This window comes from Cetorhinus maximus, chromosome 8 (assembly GCF_964194155.1).
Source record: "Cetorhinus maximus chromosome 8, sCetMax3.hap1.1, whole genome shotgun sequence".
NCBI classification, from domain to species: domain Eukaryota; kingdom Metazoa; phylum Chordata; class Chondrichthyes; order Lamniformes; family Cetorhinidae; genus Cetorhinus; species Cetorhinus maximus.
In genome coordinates this window covers 126,388,375-126,413,077 of record NC_135886.1, presented here as the reverse complement: position 1 = coordinate 126,413,077, position 24,703 = coordinate 126,388,375, and the positions used below count along the sequence as shown (strand labels likewise).

General features: G+C 44.9%; 1 protein-coding gene across 4 annotated transcripts in view; it reads right to left on the bottom strand.

Moving 5' to 3' along the window:
* The window catches only part of col4a6 (collagen, type IV, alpha 6), a 414,921-nt gene that overhangs the window by 110,235 nt on the left and 279,983 nt on the right, over positions 1 to 24,703 (bottom strand). For all 4 annotated transcript variants that reach the window (XM_078547579.1, XM_078547580.1, XM_078547578.1 and 1 more), the window contains 6 exons: positions 19,736 to 19,798; positions 10,261 to 10,305; positions 8,686 to 8,739; positions 7,803 to 7,872; positions 4,001 to 4,111; positions 2,724 to 2,855 (listed from right to left, as the gene is read on the bottom strand). In XM_078547579.1, the coding sequence (XP_078403705.1) occupies positions 2,724 to 2,855; positions 4,001 to 4,111; positions 7,803 to 7,872; positions 8,686 to 8,739; positions 10,261 to 10,305; positions 19,736 to 19,798 (475 nt within the window). The remainder of the gene's footprint in view (positions 1 to 2,723; positions 2,856 to 4,000; positions 4,112 to 7,802; positions 7,873 to 8,685; positions 8,740 to 10,260; positions 10,306 to 19,735; positions 19,799 to 24,703) is intronic.

Here is a 24,703-nt window from a genome sequence, read left to right as displayed (position 1 = left end):
TCACCAATACATTGTCTAAATAGACAACAACCTAGGGCAGTCCCTGCAGTAAGCTTTCCAATGTTCTCTGAAAGATGACATAAGCACAGGATACACCAAAAGGCAATCATGTATATTGGTACAACCCTTTGTGGGTATTAACTGTGACAAATTCCCAGGAGGCATTATCCAATTCTAGTTGTTGATAAGCATGACTCATGTCAAGCTTTCTGTACGTTGTCCCTCTTGCCAGCTTGGCATACTGGTCTTCAATTTTTGGAATGAGGTGTCTGTCTAGCTTAGCTACTTGATTAACCGTCAGTTTGTAGTCTCCACAAATTCGGACGCTTTGGTTGGGTTTAAGGACGGGGACTATGGGAGCTGCCCATTCTGAGAACTGAACAGGTTGTATAATGCCCAGTTTCTCTAGTCTGTTCAGCTCAATGTCGACTTTTTCTTGCAGGGCATATGGCACCGGCCTCGTCTTCATGAAGCGAGGAGTTGCTTCCGGGTCCACATGACTCAGCCTGCAGGCCCTGAATTTTCCCCAGTTCGTCCCTGAAGACAGTGGCGTACTTTCTAAGTGGCTCTGGTAGCCCACTTGCTCTCAACTGGAAAATTTCAGCCCACTCTAACTTAATCTCCTATAACCAATTTCGCCCCGGGAGGCTTGGCCCTTCACCTGCTACCACCACCAAGGGTAGCTTTGCCGAATGGATTCCATAATGGACCGTTACTCTGCTTATGCCTTTTACTTGAATGTCTTCACCTGTATATGTTTTTAGCTTGGGGACTGTTTCTTCTAAACTTAATTGATGTTCCCCATTATTCAAATATCTGAAGGTATGTTCCCCAATTACTGTAGTGGAAGCTCCCGTGTCCACTTCCATTCTGACAGGTTTGCCATTTACTTTCACTGTGACAAATATTGGTTCTGTCTTTCCAACTTTCAGATTAAATAACAAGTAAATGTCTGAATTTGTTGTTTCAATTCCTTCTACATTGTAGATTTCATTGGGCTTCTTCTTTTATTTACAAGCTTGCTTGAATCTTTCCTTGCATTGCCTCACCATATGTCCATTTCTATGACAATAGTAGCATTCATTTTTTTTAAACTGCCAATCGCTAAAAGATAGATTGTTTTCACCTCCATTAAAATTATTTTTTGATTTTGTTGCTCAGTTATTTTTCTGTATGCTTCGGCTAGGGGGAGCTGTTTCCTGCTTCTCGGCAGAGTCTCGCTTTTTTGCGCCTCTTTCGGCTAAGGTTTCCCGTCTGATGTGGAGGACGGCACCATTTTGTTCTCCCTGTTTTGCTTTTGAATCTTTTACTGCGCTTTCCATGGCCAGCGCTATCTTTAGCACCTTCCTGAAATCTAGATTCACTCTGGACAATGATCTTTTCTGAATAGTGTCCTCTTTCACACCACACACTAAATGATCTCTGAGCATGTCGTTCAGAGTTGTACCAAACTCACAGCGTTCCTTTAGCTGTTTCAAATTTGCCACATAGCATGCAATTTTCTCACCCGGTGCTCTGTTTCGTGAATTAAACCTGAACCTCTGCGTCGTGACTGAGGGCTTTGGTTGAAAATGACCCTTCACGAGGTCCACTAAATCATCGAAACTTTTCAAATCTGGGGCACTAGGTGCCATCAAACTTCGAATCAAACTGTAGGTTTTGCTCCCACAAGTACTCAAGAGGATTTGTTCGCCTCTTCTCTTCTCCCTAATCTCATTCGCTTGAAAAAAGAACGTGAGGCATTCTATGTATTGAGACCAATCGTCTGTGGCTGGTTCAAAAGGATCAATTCTCCCAAATTGTGGCATTTTGAGAGGGGATAACTTCTTCAATTCTAATTGCCGATTTCTTTCTAACTTGCTTTCTTCTGTTCAATCCTGTTTTATCCTCATTGCCAGTTTGATGTAGGGTGGCGGAGTTATGCTATTAATTATATAGTTATGCTATTAATGATAGAGATCTACAGACAGTTCTTGGGTGGAAACATTAAGTTTAACTGCAATATATTCAGCAGCAACTACACCTGTGATTTCAACTCCAACTCTATCTCTAAACTGACTGCTGAGGTAGTCCATGCTACTCTCCTATTGGTTATTGTAGATCATGTGATCTTGCCTTGCCTAACAAGTATTATTCTTAAAGGTACATTGCGCACTAAATAAAACCATAATTACTACACATTCCTTCCCTGAATGCAAAACCATAAGATTCCTGGCCCAAACGCAAACTTAATGTAACCTGACCAATGCTTCTTGATTATGTTGTCTTCTCTCCATCTCTTTACAACCTTGGTGGCAGCCTCCACAATGGTCTTGACCCTTCATCTAGATTTCTCAATGAGGAAAGAAAAGGAGAGCATTTGTCAATGCTGTGCTCAGCCAGCCATCAAGCTGCACAGGAGTTGCCCAGGATAACACCCTCACAGATTTCCTTTGCTTAGTGTGGTGGCATCCCACTGAACAGCATGACTGAGGCTGAGCTTGAAGATCCCAGACCGTGGTGCCTTGAATTGATTCCCAAAAATAAGTAACTATTTAATTATAGCCTACGGCTTGTAATTCAAAGTTGGCTAATTTGTCCAAAGTTGGAGTTGATAATTTCCAATCCTTTTTGACCACCAACAGCTCAAAATGCTCTAAAACTTCCAGCAAGAGTCAACATATAAATTCACAGCACTTACACAACTGCACTATTATAACTGTACATTATACTTTATTACATACCTGGTGGACCAGGAGGCCCAGGCGGGCCCAGGAAACCTGGTGGGCCTGGTTGTGAAAATGTCATTCTTCCTGGTGCACCCTTTGCACCTTTAGGTCCTACAATGCCTGGGAATCCTGGTAAACCCTTGGAACCTAAGCGACGGAAACGAAAATCGAATGTTTATTGGGTGGAATGGCAGCAATCTCCTCACACATGATTGGCATGGTGTCACTGTTATGTACAACCTCTGCAGACAGACAGGTCTCAATCACCGTATCCCCGCTTCTAATCCCCAGTCAGCATCACCAAGTCAACATGAGGAGATGGTTCAAAGTTGTTTATGTTAGCACTTTGCATGTTAAAAGCAGAGTGAACTTGAGTTCAGAACTTAAAAAATAAAACAAATCCCAGAATATACAAGTTTTCTTGAGGCAATAAGATTAGGCTCTTGAATATAGCAGAACAAAAGAAACGTTTTACTACAAGCGAATGTGGTCACATCTTTCTACCTAAGTATTGGAGTTCCTAGCCACTAGTACAAAAATCTGGATGGATTGGGAAAGGAATCAGACCAAAGGACCAGCAAGTTTTTGGGTGCAGTCCCAAGAAAGTGCTGAAGTGATTGATCTCAACAGCAGAACAAATGTGGAGCTAAGGCTAGGTTCAACACCCTTGACCCTGGAGGGGGAGAATACCTCAAAATACCAAAGAAGCTAGGCTCAAACCATTTTGAAATGAGCAATGTTCCTAAGCTACAGTCCTGCTGTGTCTGTGTCTCCTGTTTCAGCTAAACAAAATAAGTGACAGCCATCTGCTGGTTCATTCCTCAAGGCAATGTCTTGACCAATCAGAGTCCAGCTGCCAGGTTTAAATTTCAAACAGTGCTCGGCAGTTAACTGTTAGTCACCATCAACTGATTCATTCTCCATGGCAATGCCTCTACCAATCATAATCCACTAGCTGACCAATCAGCACTTTCTTCTCATACAGTATAAATTTCTATTCCCCTTTCATTTGGTATTCTTGCGAATTGTCCTGATGAGTGCAAGATGAAAAGCTTCAACAAAAAATATCTTTTTTCAGCAATTTTATATTTTGACTTCTGAAAATCCTTCAATAAAATTTTTTAATTAGGCATGATTTCTGATTAGAGGCATCAGGGAAGAAAGCTGCTGTACTTATGAATGTGATTTGTCTTCAGCTCCAGGATGATACTACTGGTCAATCACATAATAATTCTACACCTTAAGAATGAGAAACATTAAAATTGTTAGCTTGTAACACAAACAAAATATACCTTGAGTTTGTGTTGAAGAGCCTGGGCGTCCAGGTAATCCGTTCTGGCCTTGAGAACCTCGGACTCCTGGAGGACCTGGCCGTCCCTGTGAACCGGAATCCCCAGGAGGACCTGCAATTGGGAAAAAAGGGTCAGAGTCCAGCACATATCCTAGAATAGTCACGGTGCACCTGGTATCACCCCGTGATTCGCACATACCTCATCCCTACAAAATGCAAGGTACAAATGAAGTTATATAATTTTGAGGTCTCTGAACAAAATATTGATCTATCCTAACAAGAAATAAGATTCCTGCCATGGGATAGGGGAGTTCTAATTAACTATACAAACACCTCAGCAAGCCCGAGATTCCTCCATTGCAACAGGTCATTTCCATATTTTTACCAGCCTATAGCAGTTTTCCCCTCAAGTTTTCACCGCATCTCTCCTAGAAGCACCGACTCCTTTTGGGATATGGTTACACGAACAGCAGATGCTCTCCAGTCCTTTAGACATGAGGTTTATCTCAATGTGCAAGTTCTGACAGTGAATGTTGGCCATGGAACTATGGAGCATTAAAGCTGGGCCTAGTCTTGTTCTCACATGGTGCCCCTTCCCAGCAGGGCTCACTGATTCTGATCAGAAGAGGGGAACCTGCACTTTCTACCCTTCTTTGACTGTGAACCTTATAGTAACCTGTCGTATAACTGTGATCAACCCAGCTGGCACCAGCATCTCCTAGCACAGGCCAGGGACTGAAAGGGTAACCAGTCTGATCAACACGGCTCAGTTCCAATCTTGGTAACACAACAGCGGAGGCCACCACAGCTAAACCAGATCTGATATCTACACATGGGCACTTACCAGCAGGAACCACTGATTAGCAATCCAAAGTGGGAACTCTGGTTTTGAATCTAAAATTCACGTCCTCTCTATTCCTATACCCCCTCCTCAGTCCTACAAACCTCCAAGATCTTTGCACTTCCCCAATTGTGGCCTCTTGCGCATCCTTAATTTTCATTGCCCCCCCCCAACTCCACCTTTGGCAACTGTGCCTTCAGTTACTGAGGCTCTAAGCTCTGAAATTCCCTCACTGAACCTCTTTGCCTCTCTCTCCTCCTTTAAAACCTACATCTTTGATTACATTTTTGCCACCTGTCCTAAATTGGCTTTGTGGTTCGGTGTCAAATCTGGTCCGATAAGGCTCCCTTGAAGCCTCTTTGAACATTTTATTACATTAGCGGTGCTAGATAAATGCAAGTTATTGTTTGCTGTTGAATCCTTCTTTCCCTTCACCAGGCACAGTAATGTGTCTACAGTATCAGGCAGGTTTTTCTTCAGCCTAATGAAAAAAAACCAGAAGGTGAAAAATGGTGTCAAACAGGAACTGGCAGCTGATTTTTCACTATGCCCGATCTCCTTTCCAGTGAAGCTCACAGAGTGACAATTTAAACCTCTTTGGAGATTCGTTTCCTCATCTCACTTGACAATATTATTATATTTGTCAATAAATCTTGGCGATGCTTTCCTAATCAATGGAAAATGAAACCAGGTGCAACGTATAACAGGCTTCTGGCTCATTACAAGCCCATTTCACACACCGACAACTTCACCGCCCCCCATGCCCCCAGTGTTCTCATACTTAGGGGCTTTAGCTAGAAATTTTGTTTAAGGGGGCCATGCTTATTTTAGATAAAATAGCAGAACACTCAAGATGCCAGTGAAAAATGTGTGAGACGTTGCAGCCTGGAACCTGGGGACAAGCACACAGCTCACTCCTGTTATTCATTCCCAGCTGCCTGAAGGCATTGGGGAGGCAGCAATTTCACCTCAGGAAGGAGGAATAGGCATCCAAGGAAAGGTCAGTCCCAACCATGAACCTCTACCACCTCGTTAGAGCAGCACTGGCATTCCCCAGCAATCGTAACCCCACCTAACTAGCAGAGAATGAAACTGGAAGGCTGTCAGGAAACATATGGTGCTCAGGCGCTGTCACATCAAAAGGAGATTAAATAAAAAGAGGGAAGTACACAAGAAACGGGCTGGCATGTTTCAGATCTTGTTACTTCTCACTGCATGATAGGATAAAGCTAAAGTTTTATAGTGTCGGTATAACCAGGAGAGGTGAGAGTGAGTGCCCTGGACATCAAGGCAGCATTTGACCGAGTGTGGCATCAAAGAGCCCGAGCAAAACTAGATTCAATAGGAATCAGGGGGAAAAATCTCCGCCGGTTTGAGTCATGCGTCGCACAAAGGAAGATGGTTGTGGTTGATGGAGGTCAGTCATCTCAGCTCGAGGACATCACTGCTGGAGTTTCTCAGGGCAGTGTCCTAGGCCCAACCATTTTCAGCTGCTTCATCAATGACCTTCCTTTCATCATAAGGTCAAAAGTGGGGATGTTCGCTGATGATTGCACAATGTTGAGCACCATTTGCGACTCCTCAGATACTGAAGCAGTCCATGTACAAATGCAGCAAGGCCTGGACAATATTCAGACTTGGGCTGACAAGTGGCAAGTAACATTCGCGCCACACAAGCGTCAGGCAATGACCATCTCCAACAAGAGAGAATCCAACCATCACCCTTTGACGTTCAATGGCATTACCATCACTCAATCCCCCACTATCAACATCCTGGGAGTTACCATTGACCAGGAACTGAACTGGACTAGCCATATAAATACTGTGGCTACAACAGCAGGTCAGGGGCTAGGAATCGTACGACGAGTAACTCACCTCCTGACTCCCCAAAGCCTGTCCACCATCTACAAGGTGCAAGTCAGGAGTGTGATGGAATACTCTCCCCTTGCCTGGATGAGTGCAGCTCCAACAACACTGAAGAAGCTAGACACTGTCCAGGACAAAGCAGTCCGTTTGATTGGTACCACATCCACAAACATTCACTCCCTCCACAACCAACGCACAGTAGCAGCAGTGTGTACCATCTACAAGATGGACTGCAGGAATTCAGCAAAGCTCCTTAGACAGCACCTTCCAAACCCACGACCACTACCACCTAGAAGGACAAGGGCAGCAGATAGATGGAACACCACGACCTGGAAGTTCCCCTCCAAGTCACTCACCATCCTGACTTGAAAATATATCATCGTTCCCTCACTATCGCTGGGTTAAAATCCTGGAACTCCCTCCCTAACAGCACTGTGGGTGTGCCTACACCACATGGACTGCAGCGGTTCAAGAAGGCAGCTCACCACCATTTTCTCAAGGGCAACTAGGGATGGGCAATAAATGCTGGCCTAGCCAGTGAAGCCCACATCCCGTGAATGATTAAAAATAAAATTATGGGCTGTATTTTACATGGCCCCACAGGCATGTTTCTGGTGGGGAGCATGTAAAGTAGGGTGGGTGCCCACTCCACCACCTTCTCACGCACACCCGAGCTCACCCCCATAAATACAGAGGTGTGGGGGGGGATGGGGTCGGTAAGGTCAATTAAACTCGTAACCAAGCCCATTGACTCTGATGATACACTGTCCATACCATAAAACGTTTGGCATGGGCAGAAGGGCGGGAGAAGGCAGCCCAGCTTTTTTAAGGGAACTTTCAAAGGGCAGGAAGTTCGGTCATCGGGGGCAGCCTTCTGCAGATCGACGGGCGGTCCCCTAACAAGATTGAACACTCCCTTTCTTCCTAATGTCCCCCAGCCTTAAACCCAGTGCATTATGGCTGTGGGGTGGGCAGGTGTGGAGCAAGTCGGCTCCATGTAGGCTTTACTTGGGGGGAACAAGCGATCCTCAAACCCCCACAATAATTTCATTCAGCCCCACGATTATTAAGAAGTCAATCGTTTGCTAGCCTGTACCTTTAACAAGAGTACCACTTCCATCGATGTAAGCTGGGGGACCTGGTGGACCCACTTCACCCTGGTCACCCTATAAAACAGGAAACAATTAACTTCAATAGATTTTACATTCAAATATCCCACAAAAACAAATGGATACATTTTTCATATTGTAGAGACCACAAGCAATTATCTTTGCACTATACAATATAGCAGAGAAATCTATTGCCCATATTACCATAATGTATTATTTCTGAACACGCCTCAGTCCAGTGATCTAAAGTATTGTGAGTGCACTGTCCAGGTGCCGCAGTTGAGCAGGGTAATGTGGTCCGACTAGTTAGACCAATGTGGTGCTCTGCGACCTAACAGAAATGTTCCAAATTTGAAAGGTCTGTGCTACATTAGCAGGAATCCTGAACTGACCTCAGTGTCACTGGGATTAGACGGAAGAAATGAGCTTTTTGTTCCTGCTCCTGATTGCCATGCAGTGACCCCCTGCTGAAGCAGGTTGCGTTATAAATATGGGCAAAGATAGGGATTAGCTTGACTATGATAGTCCCATAATTGAATATGGTGCTAACATGCAGTCCTTAGCTTCACATATGAGGAATGTGTAAATAGCAGTGGCACCATAGAGCTACCAGGGAACAGAGCTGGAACTAAAGGGGACTAAAGCAGTCATTCTCTTTGAAGATCAGTGATTGGCTGACCTTATCCTTAAGATGCACAACTGATAAACTCGGAATGCTTTATTCCATTGAATGACAACATGAGTTTAAGCATGTTATTCAAAAGGTTAGTTGATGATCTTCACATTTTCAACCTGACTTTTCCAGTTGGGGTTGCAACAGTGAAGAGGATTATTTCTACTTACTTAGTTTGAAATATATCCAAAGCCTACCTTCATTCCTGGGAAACCATCTCTTCCACTTGTCCCAGTGTAGCCTGGTAAGCCCTTCAAAACATTTTAATTTGCAAATTAAATTCAGCACTTTGTAAACTCTATAAGCCAACCCTATTGCATTAGAGTACAGTACATTGTGCTTGCTCAATTATGTGAGCCGAGGACAAGAGAGGATAGACACAAAAGGGAATGGAGGACCAGAGCCTGGGAAGAGGTTTCACAGGGGACCAACCGGAAAGCCAGTTTCAAAAATAAATGCAGTAAATTATAAGAAAAGGTGGGCAGAAGTGAACTTGGAATTAAAATGGAGAAAAGAAAATTGAGAAGGATTTGGCCAAAGAATTTATAATGCCAAAAGTCTTAGATAATTGGCTTTATGCAAATTATTTAAACTAATTGTGTTCACAGGAGTACAAAAGTGGGATAGCCCCTTCCTCTTCCTCACTTACACAATTCCCCTTAATATAGTCTAAAAACATGCGGGAGAATTTTACATGGAGGTGGTGGCCCCAAATCTCCTGCTTGAAAAGTTGGCAGTGAGCCCATCTCTGCATGGCTGGGAAACCCGGGCCGATTTTATGGCCTTCGGCCTGTTAATTTGCTCAGAGTGGAACTTCGCCCCCATTAGGGAGGAAGTTGAGCAGGGCAAAAGCTTCTGGTCAATCAAATGGCAGGCAGCTCCCTCGTCCCAGCAGCGCCATAGGGTGTGCTGGTTACTGTTGGGGCTACAGGCAGTCACCACACCAAGGGACCATGGAACCAGAAGACCAGCTATGTCTGGAGTTATGCAGGGGAGGGGGGGGGGGGCAAGGGAGCGGGGAGGGACATGCAGGTTGGGGAAAGTAACATGGGGGGGTCCTCTGTTGGGCACAGGATACACAAACAGGAGATAACCCTCCCCCCTATAAGCCAGTAACAACACCACCAAGTAAAAAATGGTAAAACCTGGCGGCCTCACCATGTGGATCAGGCACCCTCTGCCGCTGGAAAAATATTAGCGCCGGCGGGAGGTGGCCCTTAAGTGGGTGAGCGGGCTACCTGATGTCTCCCTCACCACTCGTAAAAGGCAGGTAAGTGTTGGGCACAATGCCACCACCATTTGATTTTATGCACCCTTACCACCAGCCACAATCCCCCCACCCATACCCTGCCAACTCAGTCCTGGTATAATGAGGGTGCATAAAATTCCACCCACGAATTCAGTTTCTACTGAAATGTTGATGACGTCCAGTTAGGGAACCACAGAGCCAGGGTTCTGAAGAAGGATTTTCAGAAGAATTTTTTTTATGGTAAGATTTTATCGTTTCTTGGAACAAGTTGCAATCAGCGTGGTTTCACTGCGATGGTTCAAAAGGTTCTGAGTCATTGAGGGGACTCCATGCCAGACAATTGCTCATAGCTTGTTGGATCGCATGGGTCTGACAGGATTAATAATAGCCTTTCACATTTATCTAATTATGAATAGCAGGGAGCTACATGCAAACAGGTCCAGAAGCAAATGAATACAACCTACACAGAAATTCTTTTAGGATATTAATCCAATGATTTCACATCTTTTTGGCAGACACTTACCTTCCTTCCAGGAATTCCAGGAGATCCATCTGAACCAAAAGATCCCTGTGGGAGAATGAAGAAAGTGTCAATACATAACTGCACAGCAGGCCATCAATAAGTCAGACAATCCTAACTTCTGGAGTACACCAAGACCTATCCTTGACCCTTCTTCTCTTTGTCATTCACATGCAGTCCTCAATGGCGTCAAACGAAGACACGGCTTCATTTTCCACATAAATGCTAAGGAAAGCCCAACTTGAATGCTCCACCACCTCTCTTGACTCTTCTATCCCTTTGTGTTGTCAGACATGACACACAATTTTGAATGAGTCACAATTTTCTCCAGTTAAACATTAACAAGGCTGAAGCCATTTTTTTCAGCCCCCTCCACAAAATCCATCCCCTTCACACCGATTCCATCCCTTAACCTCAGCCACCACCTTAGGTGGAACCAGGCTGTTTGCACACCAGCAACCTATTCGTCTTCATGGCCTCTCTCCTCTTTAACTCTCTAAACACAATACCACTACCTACGACCATTGTCAGAGCTCTATTTTTCTGTCTCTGCCCTCCAGGTCCCCTCTTTTCACACCACCAATGGTAGTATCTTCAGACAGCAAGGCCACATCCTCTGGAATTCCCTCTCATGGAACCCTTCCATCTCTCCTCTTCCCTCCTCCACCTTTCAGTCCCTCGACCCCACCTCTTTGACCAAGCTCTAGGTCACCCCTCCCAGTATCTCTTCCATTGACTCAGCGGCCATCTTTGTATTGCAAGCAAATTGATGTGGCTGCTAACTGGGAACAGAGCATGCTTATCTTAGAGAATGCAAGGTTCAAAATAACCTTGCACCATGTAGGAAAAAATCCGCTTGTTACCAGCCTGTCTCCAGGAGCTAATCACAAGTCATTACGAGAGATGTTTGCATTTGCATAGGAACCACACACATTTGTACAAACACTCAAGCACTGTGAAGCTGCACAAAAAATTGAAGGGCATTCTGGAGTGCCCTCAGAAGTGGGGCCACAGTGCTGACCATGTGAACAGCACTCAGGAAACACTGGCAGGCAAGGACCTAAGAAAGTAGCTGGTTAACATATGTAAATGAGCAGAATAGCGGCAGATCAAACCAAATACTGTACAAATGTGTGTAAAATGCTGTCATTGGAAGGAAAAATGGGCAATGCATTCATTTAATGAATGGTCTTAGGCTAGGTGAAGGTGATGTTGAATCAACTCTTAACACAGTTTAGCTAGATCAAATAGAAGGGTCAAAGGGTATCCTGGTGTAACTGCACAGTGTTACAGTTAGATTGTGAGCTGAGCATCACATCCAGAATTTGTTACAGAGAAACAAAGAGCCCATTCAAATGCTGTATGCAGTGGGGAGAATTGGTTGATCTCTTGTGTCAATCTTTGGAGTATGAGGAAAGATTGGAGAACCTTAATTATTATTGATGGAACTGTTGATGGAGAAATCCCCTTTCTGCCATTAAAAGGATAACTATGGGCGGGACTTTCCACACCCACCTGCCGCTGGGATCCAGCGCAAATCAATGGACTTCTGGCTGGGGTCCCACCCAGGACAGGGCCGGAAAATCCCGGCCTATAAATGGTTCATGGCATGTAGCTTCATTTAGCGCCACCTATTGCTCAAACCAGGCATCCCATTAATAATTTGCTTTATCGTTTATTGAATTAATCCTCCTTGGAAAGCAAGTCTCCCAATATTTAATATCATCTCAGATTAAGACACGTGCTGTAGTTCAATGGGCTATGTCTAGTTATAATTTTGATCAACCCCTGTCCTTGGCATTCACTTTATGGAATCACATCACTAAATACAGCTAATGCAAGATCGAAAAGCTATCTATTAATGAGGTGCCAGAACAATTATGGCATAGGATTAAGAGAAATTGCAAAAAAACATTGTTAGTAATCATTCACTGAAAGGATAATATGTGTACTATCATGAACCTCAACATTTACCAATTTCTGACTCAAGTGAAAACAGGTTTTATTCTTGCCATGGAAACATGTGTGATCAGAACTAATAACACAAAGGGTGGTAGGTGCCCAAAGTCAACAGACTTTTGGCTGCTCTCCAAATTTTCTGGTCTAGCCCACGGTGGGAGTTGGCATGAACAGGACCGGAAAATCCCAGCCAAAGACTCACAGCCTATGAGGCGGGGGTGTATGGTTTATAGATATATTTCAAGTCCTTTTCCTTGAATATCAATTGTTTTAGTAACTTGAGATAAATTTGCCATTGTATGGTATGATAAATTTTATCCTGGCAGTTGGTAAAGGAATCTGAACTGTAATGATCCTGGACCAGACTCCCAAGTTCTTGGTGTGATCTTGTTAGGGACAAATAACGTTTTGTTTAAAGTAGGCAAAGTCTGATATTCAAGACACTTGCTGAGAGAATAAAACCACAAGATTCCACAGGTTTTCAACAAACAAAAATAAACTTTAATACACAAGGTTATAAAAATAAATCTTATACTTCAGGGTTAATATGAGGTATAGGTGAATTAACAGGCAAACGGCGGTCGGACACACCACACAGTTCAATAAATAGCAAATTCAACCAAGAAAAATCCCATGGATTTCTCAGCAACCCACCCAGATGTCAGTAACCACTGTGAGTCAACTAATTTTGCTGAAACTCTGTTTCCCTCACGAGGGGATCCAAACTTTTCACTTTTGAAGATCAAACCTCTGAATTCCTCCAAAGCCACTGCAACTCAGGCTGCTTCAATGAGTGCACGTCTCCCAGGATTTCAATCTCATCTCCCGAGGCTCCTTTTCCCTGGATTTCTGAGTCTGCACTCCAGCCGTTGCTTACTGGTGCAATTTTAGCTCTTTGTGTGCCAGCTAGCTTCATTGGATTGGCACTGCCCCAGGACTTCACCAAGCTTCACTCTCCCCAAAATCACCTAGCTAAAAACGGCTCCCAGGGTTTCTTCTGAGCTCTAACCCTTTCCAGCAGGGAGCCAGTGACCTTTTGCCACCTTCTCAATGCTCCAGGACTTCTCCTGAGTCCTAACTGCACAGAGCTATCAAACGACTCCAGGGACCTCTTCTGAGCCCCAACTAGACAGAGCCAGCTAACAGCAACACTTTTGCTGCCTGGAACCTGCTAACCGCAACTTTTTGGTGTGACCTTTTCCCCTGCTATATAACACTCTGTTCCCCAGCAAATGCATAGATAAATTGAAACCCTACAGCCTGCTTAAGCTCCACGCATCTCCATGACAACGTAGACTTCCAGGGCTCACTGAATGCTTTTAAATTAATTGTAGCTTTAACTCCCAAAACAAAGTAACTCTTGGGGCTGCATTTCCATGCAAGCAGTGTAGACACCACATCTCTAATTCCCCAGCTAAGTAAGCCCACCTGTTACTTTAGGGTCTTACTTTTCTAGCTGTTAACCCCTTGTCAACACAGCCCCAACCTTTTAAGTGCAATAGTCTTCAAGCTGCTTTAGTTGCATTTATCCCATTTTCTACAGTTAACTTTTATCTTCCCAGAGCTAAAAATTACCTCTAAAATATTACTATGAATCATGAGCTAGGTATATGTAACAGAAAATAAATATTAGAAGTAAGGTGTTAAAAACAATGATTGAATCTGGCAGACAAGGGCCTAAGAAAGGAGCCAGTCAACATATGTAAATGAGCAGAATAGTGGCAAGTTTAACCAAATACAGAGGTGTGTAAAATGCTGCCATTGGATGGAAAAATGGACAATGTATGGATTTTATGAATGGTCTTCAGCTAGCTGAAGGTGATGTGGATTCAGCTCTTAGTATGCCCAGTCACTGCAAACAGCAAGCTGAATTATTTAGCTAGATCAAATGGAAGAATCAGAGGGTGTCCGGGTGTAACTGTACAGTGTTGCAGTCAGATTGTGACCCGAGCACGGCCTCTGGAATTTGTGACGGAGGAACAATGAGTCTATTCAAACACTGTAAGCAGTGGGGAGAATTGGTTGATCTTTCGTGTCAGAGGTTGGAGTTATGAGGAAAGATTGGAGAACTGTCAGAGCTTGGCCCTTGAAAGAAGACAAGAGGATACTGTTGAAGCGTATCAAGTGGCAAAGAATAGATCAATTTAGAGCAGTGCTTCAAGATAAGCGAGGTAAAGAAGGACAAAAGCTCCAACTGCTTGAAGGTGAATTTAGGAACTATAAGACTTTCTTCACACAAAATGTGATTAAGGTCTGGAATTAAATTAATTAGAGCCAAAAGACCTTGGAATCATTTAAGAGACAGTTGGTTGCTATGGTGAGTGAAAGTAGGTTTTTCTAGGTGGATAAGCTAAGGGGAACTCTTTGTTATGTAGCACCTTGTAGTCTTGGGACCTGAATGTATCAGAAGTCACTGAATGAATCTCTGAAGTCACTGCACAATAAGGCAGAAAGAATAAAGGGCGCAGAGGAGGAAAATTAAATCAAGGAACAGTCAGAAGAGAATAGACCGAGAAAAAAATGAGGTGCTATCTTGGATATAAAATAAATCAAAGAAAGATGGATGGCATTATACATCTGAATGAAAGAAAGATTAAAGTGCATGCATTTCAATGCTCAGTTTAGGAAATAAAGAGAAACTGCCCGTAAGATTAGGACAGGGTAGATAGAAACGGATTGGTCCATATCTTCCAAGCTCCAAGGAGTTGTACCTGGGAGCTACCCCAGAAGATGCGCTGGAGGACCCCCACCACCCCCGTATGCCCCACGAAAGGACTGCACGGGAATTGCCGGGGAAGTTCAAACTTCCGATGGGCAATTACCCTGCAATGGGAACCATCTGATGCTCCGATTTAAATTGGAGACTTTGGATGGTTCCGACTGATTTAGCAGATTACCCAGGAAAAGTTCGAAGAATTAAAATCACTTTTAACTTCTGGTTAGCTATATTAGTGAGCACCCAAACACCCACTGAACTGCCCCGGCTACTCCTCCGACCAATTCCCCACTCCCCCACTACCCGCCAGATCTCCCTACTATCCCTCCATTGCTTCTATAAACACCCATTCCATGACTACCCTCTCAACCCCTTACTACCCTCCCAACTCTCCTGACTACACTCCTAACCACCATACTACCCTCTCTACCCCCCAAATACCCTCCTGATCCCTGTATACCATCCTGACCCCTCAACTACCCTCATCCTTCCGGTTGTCCTCCTGGCCCCAACGAGCCTGCTGACCCCCAATTACCATCCCGACCCCCAACTACCCTCCCTAACCCGCGACTACCCTCTCACCCGCAGACGACCTTCTTGGCCCCCCCGACTACCACCCTACACTCCCTCGTACCCACCATCCCCCAACTACCCTTCCGACCCTGCGACCAATCACCCGACCCCACTCCATGACCTATCTGACTTGCAACCCCCTTCCTGCCCATTTACCTTCTCCCTGGCTTATCAAAGTGGCTGGGACCTTTAAACTTAACTGTTTTACAGCAACTAGTGCCGTATTAAGCAGGCGTGACTTCCTCTTGTCTGATTCTGCTGCACTCAACTGAAGATGTCGGGAACTCACCCTGCATATTTCTGAGGAGGCCTAAGTTGCAAGGCCGGGTGTAAAACGTGCAGCTGCATTTCAATGTAATTAAAAAGGAGCGGAATGGCAATCTGACTGTGACTTCCATTCCTCAAAATTCTGCTCCATTGTTTCAACATTGAGTCACTGCGCATATCTACATTGGGTCACTGCTCGTATCTACATTGGGTCACTGCCCGTATCTACATTAGGTCACTGCCGTATCTACATTGGGTCACTGCCCGTATCTACATTGAGTCACTGCCCGTATCTACATTAGGTCACTGCCGTATCTACATTGGGTCACTGCCCGTATCTACATTGGGTCACTGCTCATATCCACATTGGGTCACTGCCGTATCTACATTGGGTCACTGCCGTATCTATATTGGGTCACTGCTCGTATCCACATTGGGTCACTGCTCGTATCTACATTGAGTCACTGCGCGTATCTACGTTGGGTCACTGCCGTATCTACATTGGGTCAATGCCCGTATCTACATTGGGTCACTGCGCGTATCTACATTGGGTCACTGCCGTATCTACATTGGGTCACTGCGCGTATCTACGTTGGGTCACTGCCGTATCTACATTGGGTCACTGCCTGTATCTACATTGGGTCACTGCCCGTATCTACATTAGGTCACTGCCGTATCTACATTGGGTCACTGCCCGTATCTACATTGGGTCACTGCTCATATCCACATTGGGTCACTGCCGTATCTACATTGGGTCACTGCTCGTATCCACATTGGGTCACTGCCGTATCTACATTGGGTCACGGCCCGTATCTGTATTGGGTCACTGCTCGTATCCACATTGGGTCACTTCTCGTATCTACATTGGGTCACTGCGCGTATCTACGTTGGGTCACTGCCGTATCTACACTGGGTCAATACCCGTATCTACATTGGGTCACTGCGCATATCTACATTGGGTCACTGCCGTATCTACATTGGGTCACTGCCCGTATCTACATTGGGTCACTGCTCATATCCACATTGGGTCACTGCTCGTATCCACATTGGGTCACTGCCGTATCTATATTGGGTCACTGCCGTATCTATATTGGGTCACTGCTCGTATCCACATTGGATCACTGCTCGTATCTACATTGGGTCACTGCACGTATCTACGTTGGGTCACTGCCGTATCTACATTGGGTCAATGCCCGTATCTACATTGGGTCACTGCGCGTATCTACATTGGGTCACTGCCGTATCTACATTGGGTCACTGCTCGTATCTACATTGGGTCACTGCGCGTATCTACGTTGGGTCACTGCCGTATCTACATTGGGTCACTGCCGTATCTACAATGGGTCACTGCCGTATCTACATTGGGTCACTGCGCGTATCTACATTGGGTCACTGCCGCATCTACATTGGGTCACTGCTGCATCTACATTTGGTCACTGCGCGTATCTACATTGGGTGACTGCTCGTATCTACATTGGCTCACTGCGTGTGTCTACTTGGGTTAATGCTCATATCTGCATTGGGACAATGCTCGTATCTGCATTGGGTCACTGCCCATAGCTACATTGGGTCACTGCTCGTATCTACATTGGGTCACTGTCGTATCTACGTTGGGTCACTGCCGCATCTACGTTGGGTCACTGCGTGTATCTACACTGGGTCACTGCGCATACCTACATTGGGTCAATGCTCGTACCTACATTGGGTCAATGCTCGTATCTGCATTGGGTCACTGCCATATCTACATTGGGTCAATGCTCGTATCTACATTGGGTCACTGCCATATCTACATTGGGTCAATGCCCGTATCTACATTGGGTCACTGCCGTATCTACATTGGGTCACTGCGCGTATCTACATTGGGTCAATGCTCGTATCTACATTGGGTCACTGCGCGTATCTACATTGGGTCACTGCTTGTATCTACATTGGGTCACTGCCGTATCTACATTGGGTCACTGCGCGTATCTACATTGGGTCACTGCCGTATCTACATTGGGTCACTGCGCGTATGTACATTGGGTCAATGCTCGTATCTACATTGGGTCACTGCGCGTCTCTACATTGGGTCACTGCTCGTATCTACGTTGGGTCACTGCGTGTATCTACATTGGGTCACTGCGTGAATCTACATTGGGTCAATGCTCGTATCTACATTGGGTCACTGCCATATCTACATTGGGTCACTGCCGTATCTACGTTGGGTCACTGCTCGTATCTACATTGGGTCACTGCTCGTATCTACATTGGGTCACTGCTCGTATCTACATTGGGTCACTGCTCGTATCTACATTGGGTCACTGCTCGTATCTACATTGGGTCACTGCCGTATCTGCATTGGGTCACTGCCGTATCTACATTGGGTCACTGCCGTATCTACATTGGGTCAATGCTCGTATCTACATTGGGTCACTGCTCGTATCTACATTGGGTCACTGCGCGTATCTACATTGGGTCACTGCCGTATCTACATTGGGTCACTGCTCGTATCTACATTGGGTCACTGCTCGTATCTACATTGGGTCACTGCTCGTATCTACATTGGGTCACTGCCGTATCTATATTGGGTCAATGCTCGTATCTGCATTGGGTCACTGCCCAAATCTACATTGGGTCAATGCTCTTATCTACATTGGGTCACTGCCCGAATCTACATTGGGTCACTACTCGTATCTACATTGGGTCACTGCGTGTATCTACATTAGGTCACTGCCCGTATCTACGTTGGGTCACTGCCGTATCTACATTGGGTCACTGCTCGTATCTACATTGAGTCACTGCTCGAATCTACATTAAGTCACTGCTCATATCTATATTGGGTCACTGCTCGTATTTACATTAGGTCACTGCTCATATCTACATTGGGTCACTGCCTGTATCGACATGGGTCACTGCTCATTTCCACATTCTGTCATTACTCAGGTCTGTGATGGTTTACTGCTAGTATTTTGTCTGAGCTGCATCCCTATTGTGGTCATCCTATATTTATCTGGATCATTTTGATTCTGACTTGAACGGCTTTCTGCAATCTCCTTCGATAATGAAGGCAATCTTGTGCTAAGGATTATCCATTTATATTTATAGATTTTCTGCCATTATTTTAGTGCCTAACAAAAATTTTGACTGTAATGCAGCTCTACAGTAGCTGGAGGGAGACGAAACTCTTCTGACAGGATCCTCCTGGACGTACTTTATAGGCTGTGAATGCTATTCTTCCTATGTTCTTATCCAGCTGGGAGAAGGGAAGATTTAAATTCGAAATGAATATCATTTATTCTTTTATCTTCGCAGCTTTGAAAGCCAAAGGTTCAGAGGCTTCAGCTGCCCAACATTCAGGTCAAATCCAAATCTGAGAAGTGTTCACACTGGCCACGATTTAACAAACTAGGGCTCTTTTCAGCAGAGCAGAGAAGATAAAGGAGGGATTTGATAAACGATTTTAAAATTATGAAGGGAAGGGACAGAGTCGATAGAAACAGGCAATTTCCATGAATGAAGGTTCCAAAACGAGTTATAAGGTTAAAAGAATCAGAGAGTTAGGACAGTGAGCAGGCAAAGCCTTTTTACACAGAGGGTTGTAAAATTGTGGAATGCACAACCAGGGTTAGTGATCGAAACAGAGACTTTTAAGAAAAGGTTAAATTGCTTTTCAAAGAATGGGAAATGACAGGATATGGGGGTGCTCCCCATGGTGGATACTTGCAGAGATTGTGCCTGTGATTTCCAGATATGTGTTCTTGGTGGGTGAATCTCTGCACTACAAGCACTCGTCCAAAATATTAGACCACCAGTTTCAGCCGCTCCTCCTCATTGTTGGGTTTGCCAAGGTTCTTTAAATAGATGACAAGATACACTGATGGTTTTTTTTGAATCACTGTCATCCTCAGAGATGCCCTACTTTCCCCTTAAATTCAGCAGAAAGGGAATGCACAGCGATAATCCAATTAAAATGCAATTCCTTACCCTTGGGCCTGGAAGACCAGGGATTCCTTTCTCTCCTTTTGATCTCCCGAAATCTGAATAACCCTGGAAAAGAAGAAAGACAATAGTCACATAGGGCTAGACTTCACTTGGACAGCAGCTCATCACATTAACCTACAGTCAGGAATGGCAACGACCAAAGGAAGGAACCTAACCAGCAAATGAAACTTAACTTCTCCTTTCTCCCTTTTTCATTTAATCTGTCCTGTCTTTCACCCTATCACATACCTTCCCTTTTGTTCTTCCCTCTCACTTTCCATGCCTTGCTACTTGCTTAAAGCTTTTTACATCCCTAATTTGTTCCGGTTCTAACAAAAGCTCATCAACCAAAAGATTCTCTCTCCGCAGATTTTTTTTATTTATTCCTGGCATGTGGGCTTCACTGGCTGGGCCAGCATTTATTGCCCATCCCTAGTTGCCCTTGAGAAGGTGGTGGTGAGCTGCCTTCTTGAACCGCTGCAGTCCATGTGGTGTAGGTACACCCTCAGTGCAGTTAGGAAGGGAATTCCAGGATTTTGACCCAGTGACAGTGAAGGAATGGTGATATATTTCCAAGTCAGGATGGTGAGTGACTTGGAGGGGAACTTCCAGGTCGTGGTGTTCCATCTATCTGCTGCCCTTGTCCTTCTAGGTGGTAGTGGTCGTGGGTTTGGAAGGTGCTGTCTAAGGAGCCTTGCTGAATTCCTGCAGTCCATCTTGTAGATGGTACACACTGCTGCTACTGTGCATCAGTGGTGGAGGGAGTGAATGTTTGTGGATGTGTCGTCAATCAAGGGGGCTGCTTTGTCCTGGACGGTGTCAAGCTCCCTTGAGTGTTGTTGGAGCTACACTCATCCAGGCAAGTGGGGAGTATTCCATCACATTCCTGACTAGTGCCTTGTAGATGGTGGACAGGCTTTGGGGAGTCAGGAGGTGAGTTACTTGTCGCACGATTCCTAGCCTCTGACCTGCTCTTGTAGCCACAGTATTTATATGGCTAGTCCAGTTCAGTTTCTGGTCAATGTTAACCCCCAGGATGTTGATAGTGTGGGATTCAGTGATGGTAATGCTGTTGAACATCAAGGGGCGATGGATAGATTCTCTCTTGACATGCTGACTATTTCCAGTATTTTCTGTTGTTATTTTAGATTTCCAGCATCCGTAATGTTTTGCCTTTCAAACGTCTCCTCTTGTTTCCTGCAGAGGTGGAGACTTTCTGGTTCTATTGAGGTCAAACCTAATCCTGGCCTTACCCCCACTTTCACACACAAACACTCCCCAGCAAGATGCATTAAACTGCAGAAATGCGGTTTTCTCTTCTTTAGTTCAGGGGTACTGAGGCGAATATTAACATCCCTACTGCCACCCCAGGTGAGGCCAGAGGTCACTTCATGCTTCATGCTGAGCCTGAAGCCTAAGGTCTATGTGGCTCTGGAACACTGGAGGGTTGGGGATCGAGATAGGAGGCAGAGCATTTACCCATTAAACCCCTGGCCAAGAGTACAGATTAATTTAAATAACTTCTTATTCTATCCCTTTTTTTAAAAAATAAAGAACAATGATGTACCTGAGTTTGACAGTGTGACAGTAGGAAGTAAATTAACATCAGGCAGTAAAAGTGATGTGATAGCAAGATTCCAGTAAGCGAATGGTGTGTGCTGCTGAGATAGACACCAGGAAGACCTGTTCTTCAACCAGGTTAGCCTCAGTCAAAGTTTTTCTTTATTCTTTGATGGGAAATGGGTGACGTGCTGTCCACCCCTAATTGCCCTTGAGCTGAGTGGTTTGCTAGGCCATTTCAGAGGGCAGTGTAGAGTCAACCACATTTTGTGAATCTGGAGTCACATATTGGTAAGGACAAGCTAGTGAACCAGTGGAGTTTTTAACAACAATCAACGATAGTTTCGTGGTCACCATTACTGAGGTAGGCTTTCAATTCCAGATTTTATTAATTGAAGTTAAATTCTACCCACTGCCATGGTGGAATTGAACACATGCCCCCCTCCAGAGCATTAACCTGGGTTTCTGGATTACTGGTTGTGACATAACCACTATCTCCCCCACTGGTGCTGAATAATATTGGGTGGGGTGGGGTGGGGTGGGGGTGGGTGTGTGCAGGTGGACGGCTGGCTCACCCCCACCCACCCTGCTTGGAAGCAGGTTGGCGTGGAGCCAACGTGCCCCATGCTGACTCGGCCCGCAACAGGGCGGCTAAATGAAGGCCAAGTGGGACTTCTGCTCCTCACTGGGGAGGAAGTCCTGCCCACTGGAGCTGCTGACCAACGGGACTGGCCAGCAGCTCCATCAGTCCCGGCAGTGCCCATAACGTGTCAGTGGCAGCTACCAGGACTGCAGGAGGAGGAAGGAGGAGGACCAGGGATCCCCAGAGCAGGTGAGTCTAGGGTCTTGGGGAGAGAAGGTTTGAGTAGGTCAGGGAGGCCGGGGGTGGGGGGGGGGGGGGGGGGTGTTTATAGCTGTGGACAAGTAGGAAGGAATGGGGGGTTCAACCTTAGGGGGGCCTCTCCCAGAAGAATGGGCATTTAGGTGGAGCACTGGCCTGTGAAACAAAGATTTGTTGCTTTGAAACCCCATTGATTTCCAATTATATTGATGCTATATCTCAGGTTCAAAGTTTCCTAACCAGTCTTTACAATGTTTTGGCACTCAAAATCCATATTCTATCCCTAAGGTTCAAAAAGCTCAAGGCACCAATGCTTAAAGGAAACATAGCAAGAAATTGCCTCATATTCACTCAATGCTGTAAAGAGAGATATCCCTACACTTTTGTTTTCCTTTCTTTTGTTAACAAGTGAACTTCTGTTCTGAGGCTGTCCAGGAGTAGATATTTTACATTGAATACCTAGCCCACCATGTTTTTTAAGGAAGGATATACTTGCATTGGAGGCAGTCAAACAAAGGCTCGCTAGATTGGTCCCTGGGATGAAAGGGTTGTCCTATGATGAGAGGCTGAGGAAATTGGGCTTATACACTCAGGAGTTTAGAAGAATGAGAGGTGATCTCATTGAAACCTACAAAATTCTGAAGGGGCTTGATAGGGAGAGGTTGTTTCCTCTGGCTGGGGAATCTAGGATACGGGTGCAGTCTCAGGATAAGAGATGATCATTTAGGACTGAGGGGAATTTTCTTCATTCAAAGGGTTGTGAATCCTTGAAATTCTTTACCCCAGAGGGCAGTGGATGCTCCATCATTGAATATATTTTAGTCTGAGATAGACAGATTGTTGATCTCTCAGGGAATCAAGGGGCATGGGTAGCAGGCAGAAAAGTGGAGTTGAGACAGAAGATCAGCCATGATCATATTGAATGTTGGAGCAAGCTCAACAGTTGTATGATCTACTCCTGCTCCTATTTCTTATGTACTTAGGTTAAATTATGGAGTTCTGCTTCTGTTTCATGAATGTATCCTTCAGCCCATTGATACTGTTCATGACACCAGAGGAACTGAAGCAATAGTCACTTAAAAGTTCATTTTAAATATGTTTTTGGGATATGGGTGACACCTCCAAGGCATCGGTTATTGCACATCCCTAGCTAGTTTTAGGGGATTAAAACCCTAAATCACTTAATGTGAAGTGAAGTCACATGGAGTTCAAGACCAGACAAATTGCAGATTCCCTTCGTTGAAGGACATTCATGAAAGAGTTGGGTTCTTTCGTGGTCAACTTTCTTGTTGCCAGCAGCCAGTTATTAGAGTAATTGAAGTTTTGCAACTTGCTATGGTGAGAAGGGAACTCATGACCTTTGGATGGTATCTCACCACTGAAACCATTTAGCCAATGAGCTGTACTCCGTTGTATGTACTGACTGATGTCTGGGTATAGTTCCATGGCATCTAATGTCTCTCCCAAATGGTCATGCCTCAAATTGATCATCTGATTTTCTGAGTTTGCACTGATGAAGAAGAGCTTTGTCCACTGACTAGAGGTATCAAGAAATCAAAGGCATGAATGAAGTGAAAATTATGGACAGTCTAACTGACATATTTGCCTGGCAAACAAAGCTCCCCAGCAAACTGACATGATTGGTCCTCAAGGTTTGCAGGCAAACCTCCATTAGGTATCGCAGGCCAGCCTTACTCTGTCCTCACCTCACATCCACACACTCAGGATTAGGAGCAGCACCTTTCTGCCTGATCCATTCTCTATCCTGTCTGCAGAACACGGGCTAATTGCAGTGCTCCCTCAGGTACACCAATTGAAATCAGCTAACCCTGCCCAAGGTCAAGGAAGTTTAGCCCTTCTGCTGTTTGCGGCTTAGAACCACAACAGGCATTTTTTTATTCACTGACCCATTGAGGATGCTCTGTAGGATGTGTCTGCTCCATCAGTCTCTAACCAGAGATTCTATAATGTAAAAGACAGGGACAACTGACAGACACCAGTAACGGCACAAATATATCTCCTTTTATAGCGTGCAAGACAACTCAATATCTGCGCATTAAATCTAAGGCAAATTCAAAACATCAAAACTCAATAGTGTGTTACAGATCTAGTCTCATTTGCGATCCACAATAGAGGTTACTTAAGACATCTAGTTGGGCATATCACAAACTCAGTGCATGCTGCATCCATCAGTCTCTCATTCATCAACGGAGAAATCGTTTTAATCTTCTTCTCCATTTTCTCCTCGCTTCCTGTATAAGTCTCAAGTCTCATTGTGTACTTCTATCTCATCCAAGAGGGACTCTCCTGCTCTCCTACTGAAATTTGGGCAAGGAATCAGAGGAAAGTGAAGAACCAGCGATGGCCGTTTATGCCGATATTTGGCTGAAGTTACTCCAGGAGAATCCTAGTGGAAATTCAGACTACACAGCCTAGTCCTCATCTGAGGAGCACACATGCCTAGTAGGTAATATCGGGCAGCAATTGGGAGCGGGAGCTGGCTGATTCCGCCTTCTTTTTGTCATTGAAACTAATTTCAATGCTACCATTAGTGGTCAGCACACTGATCC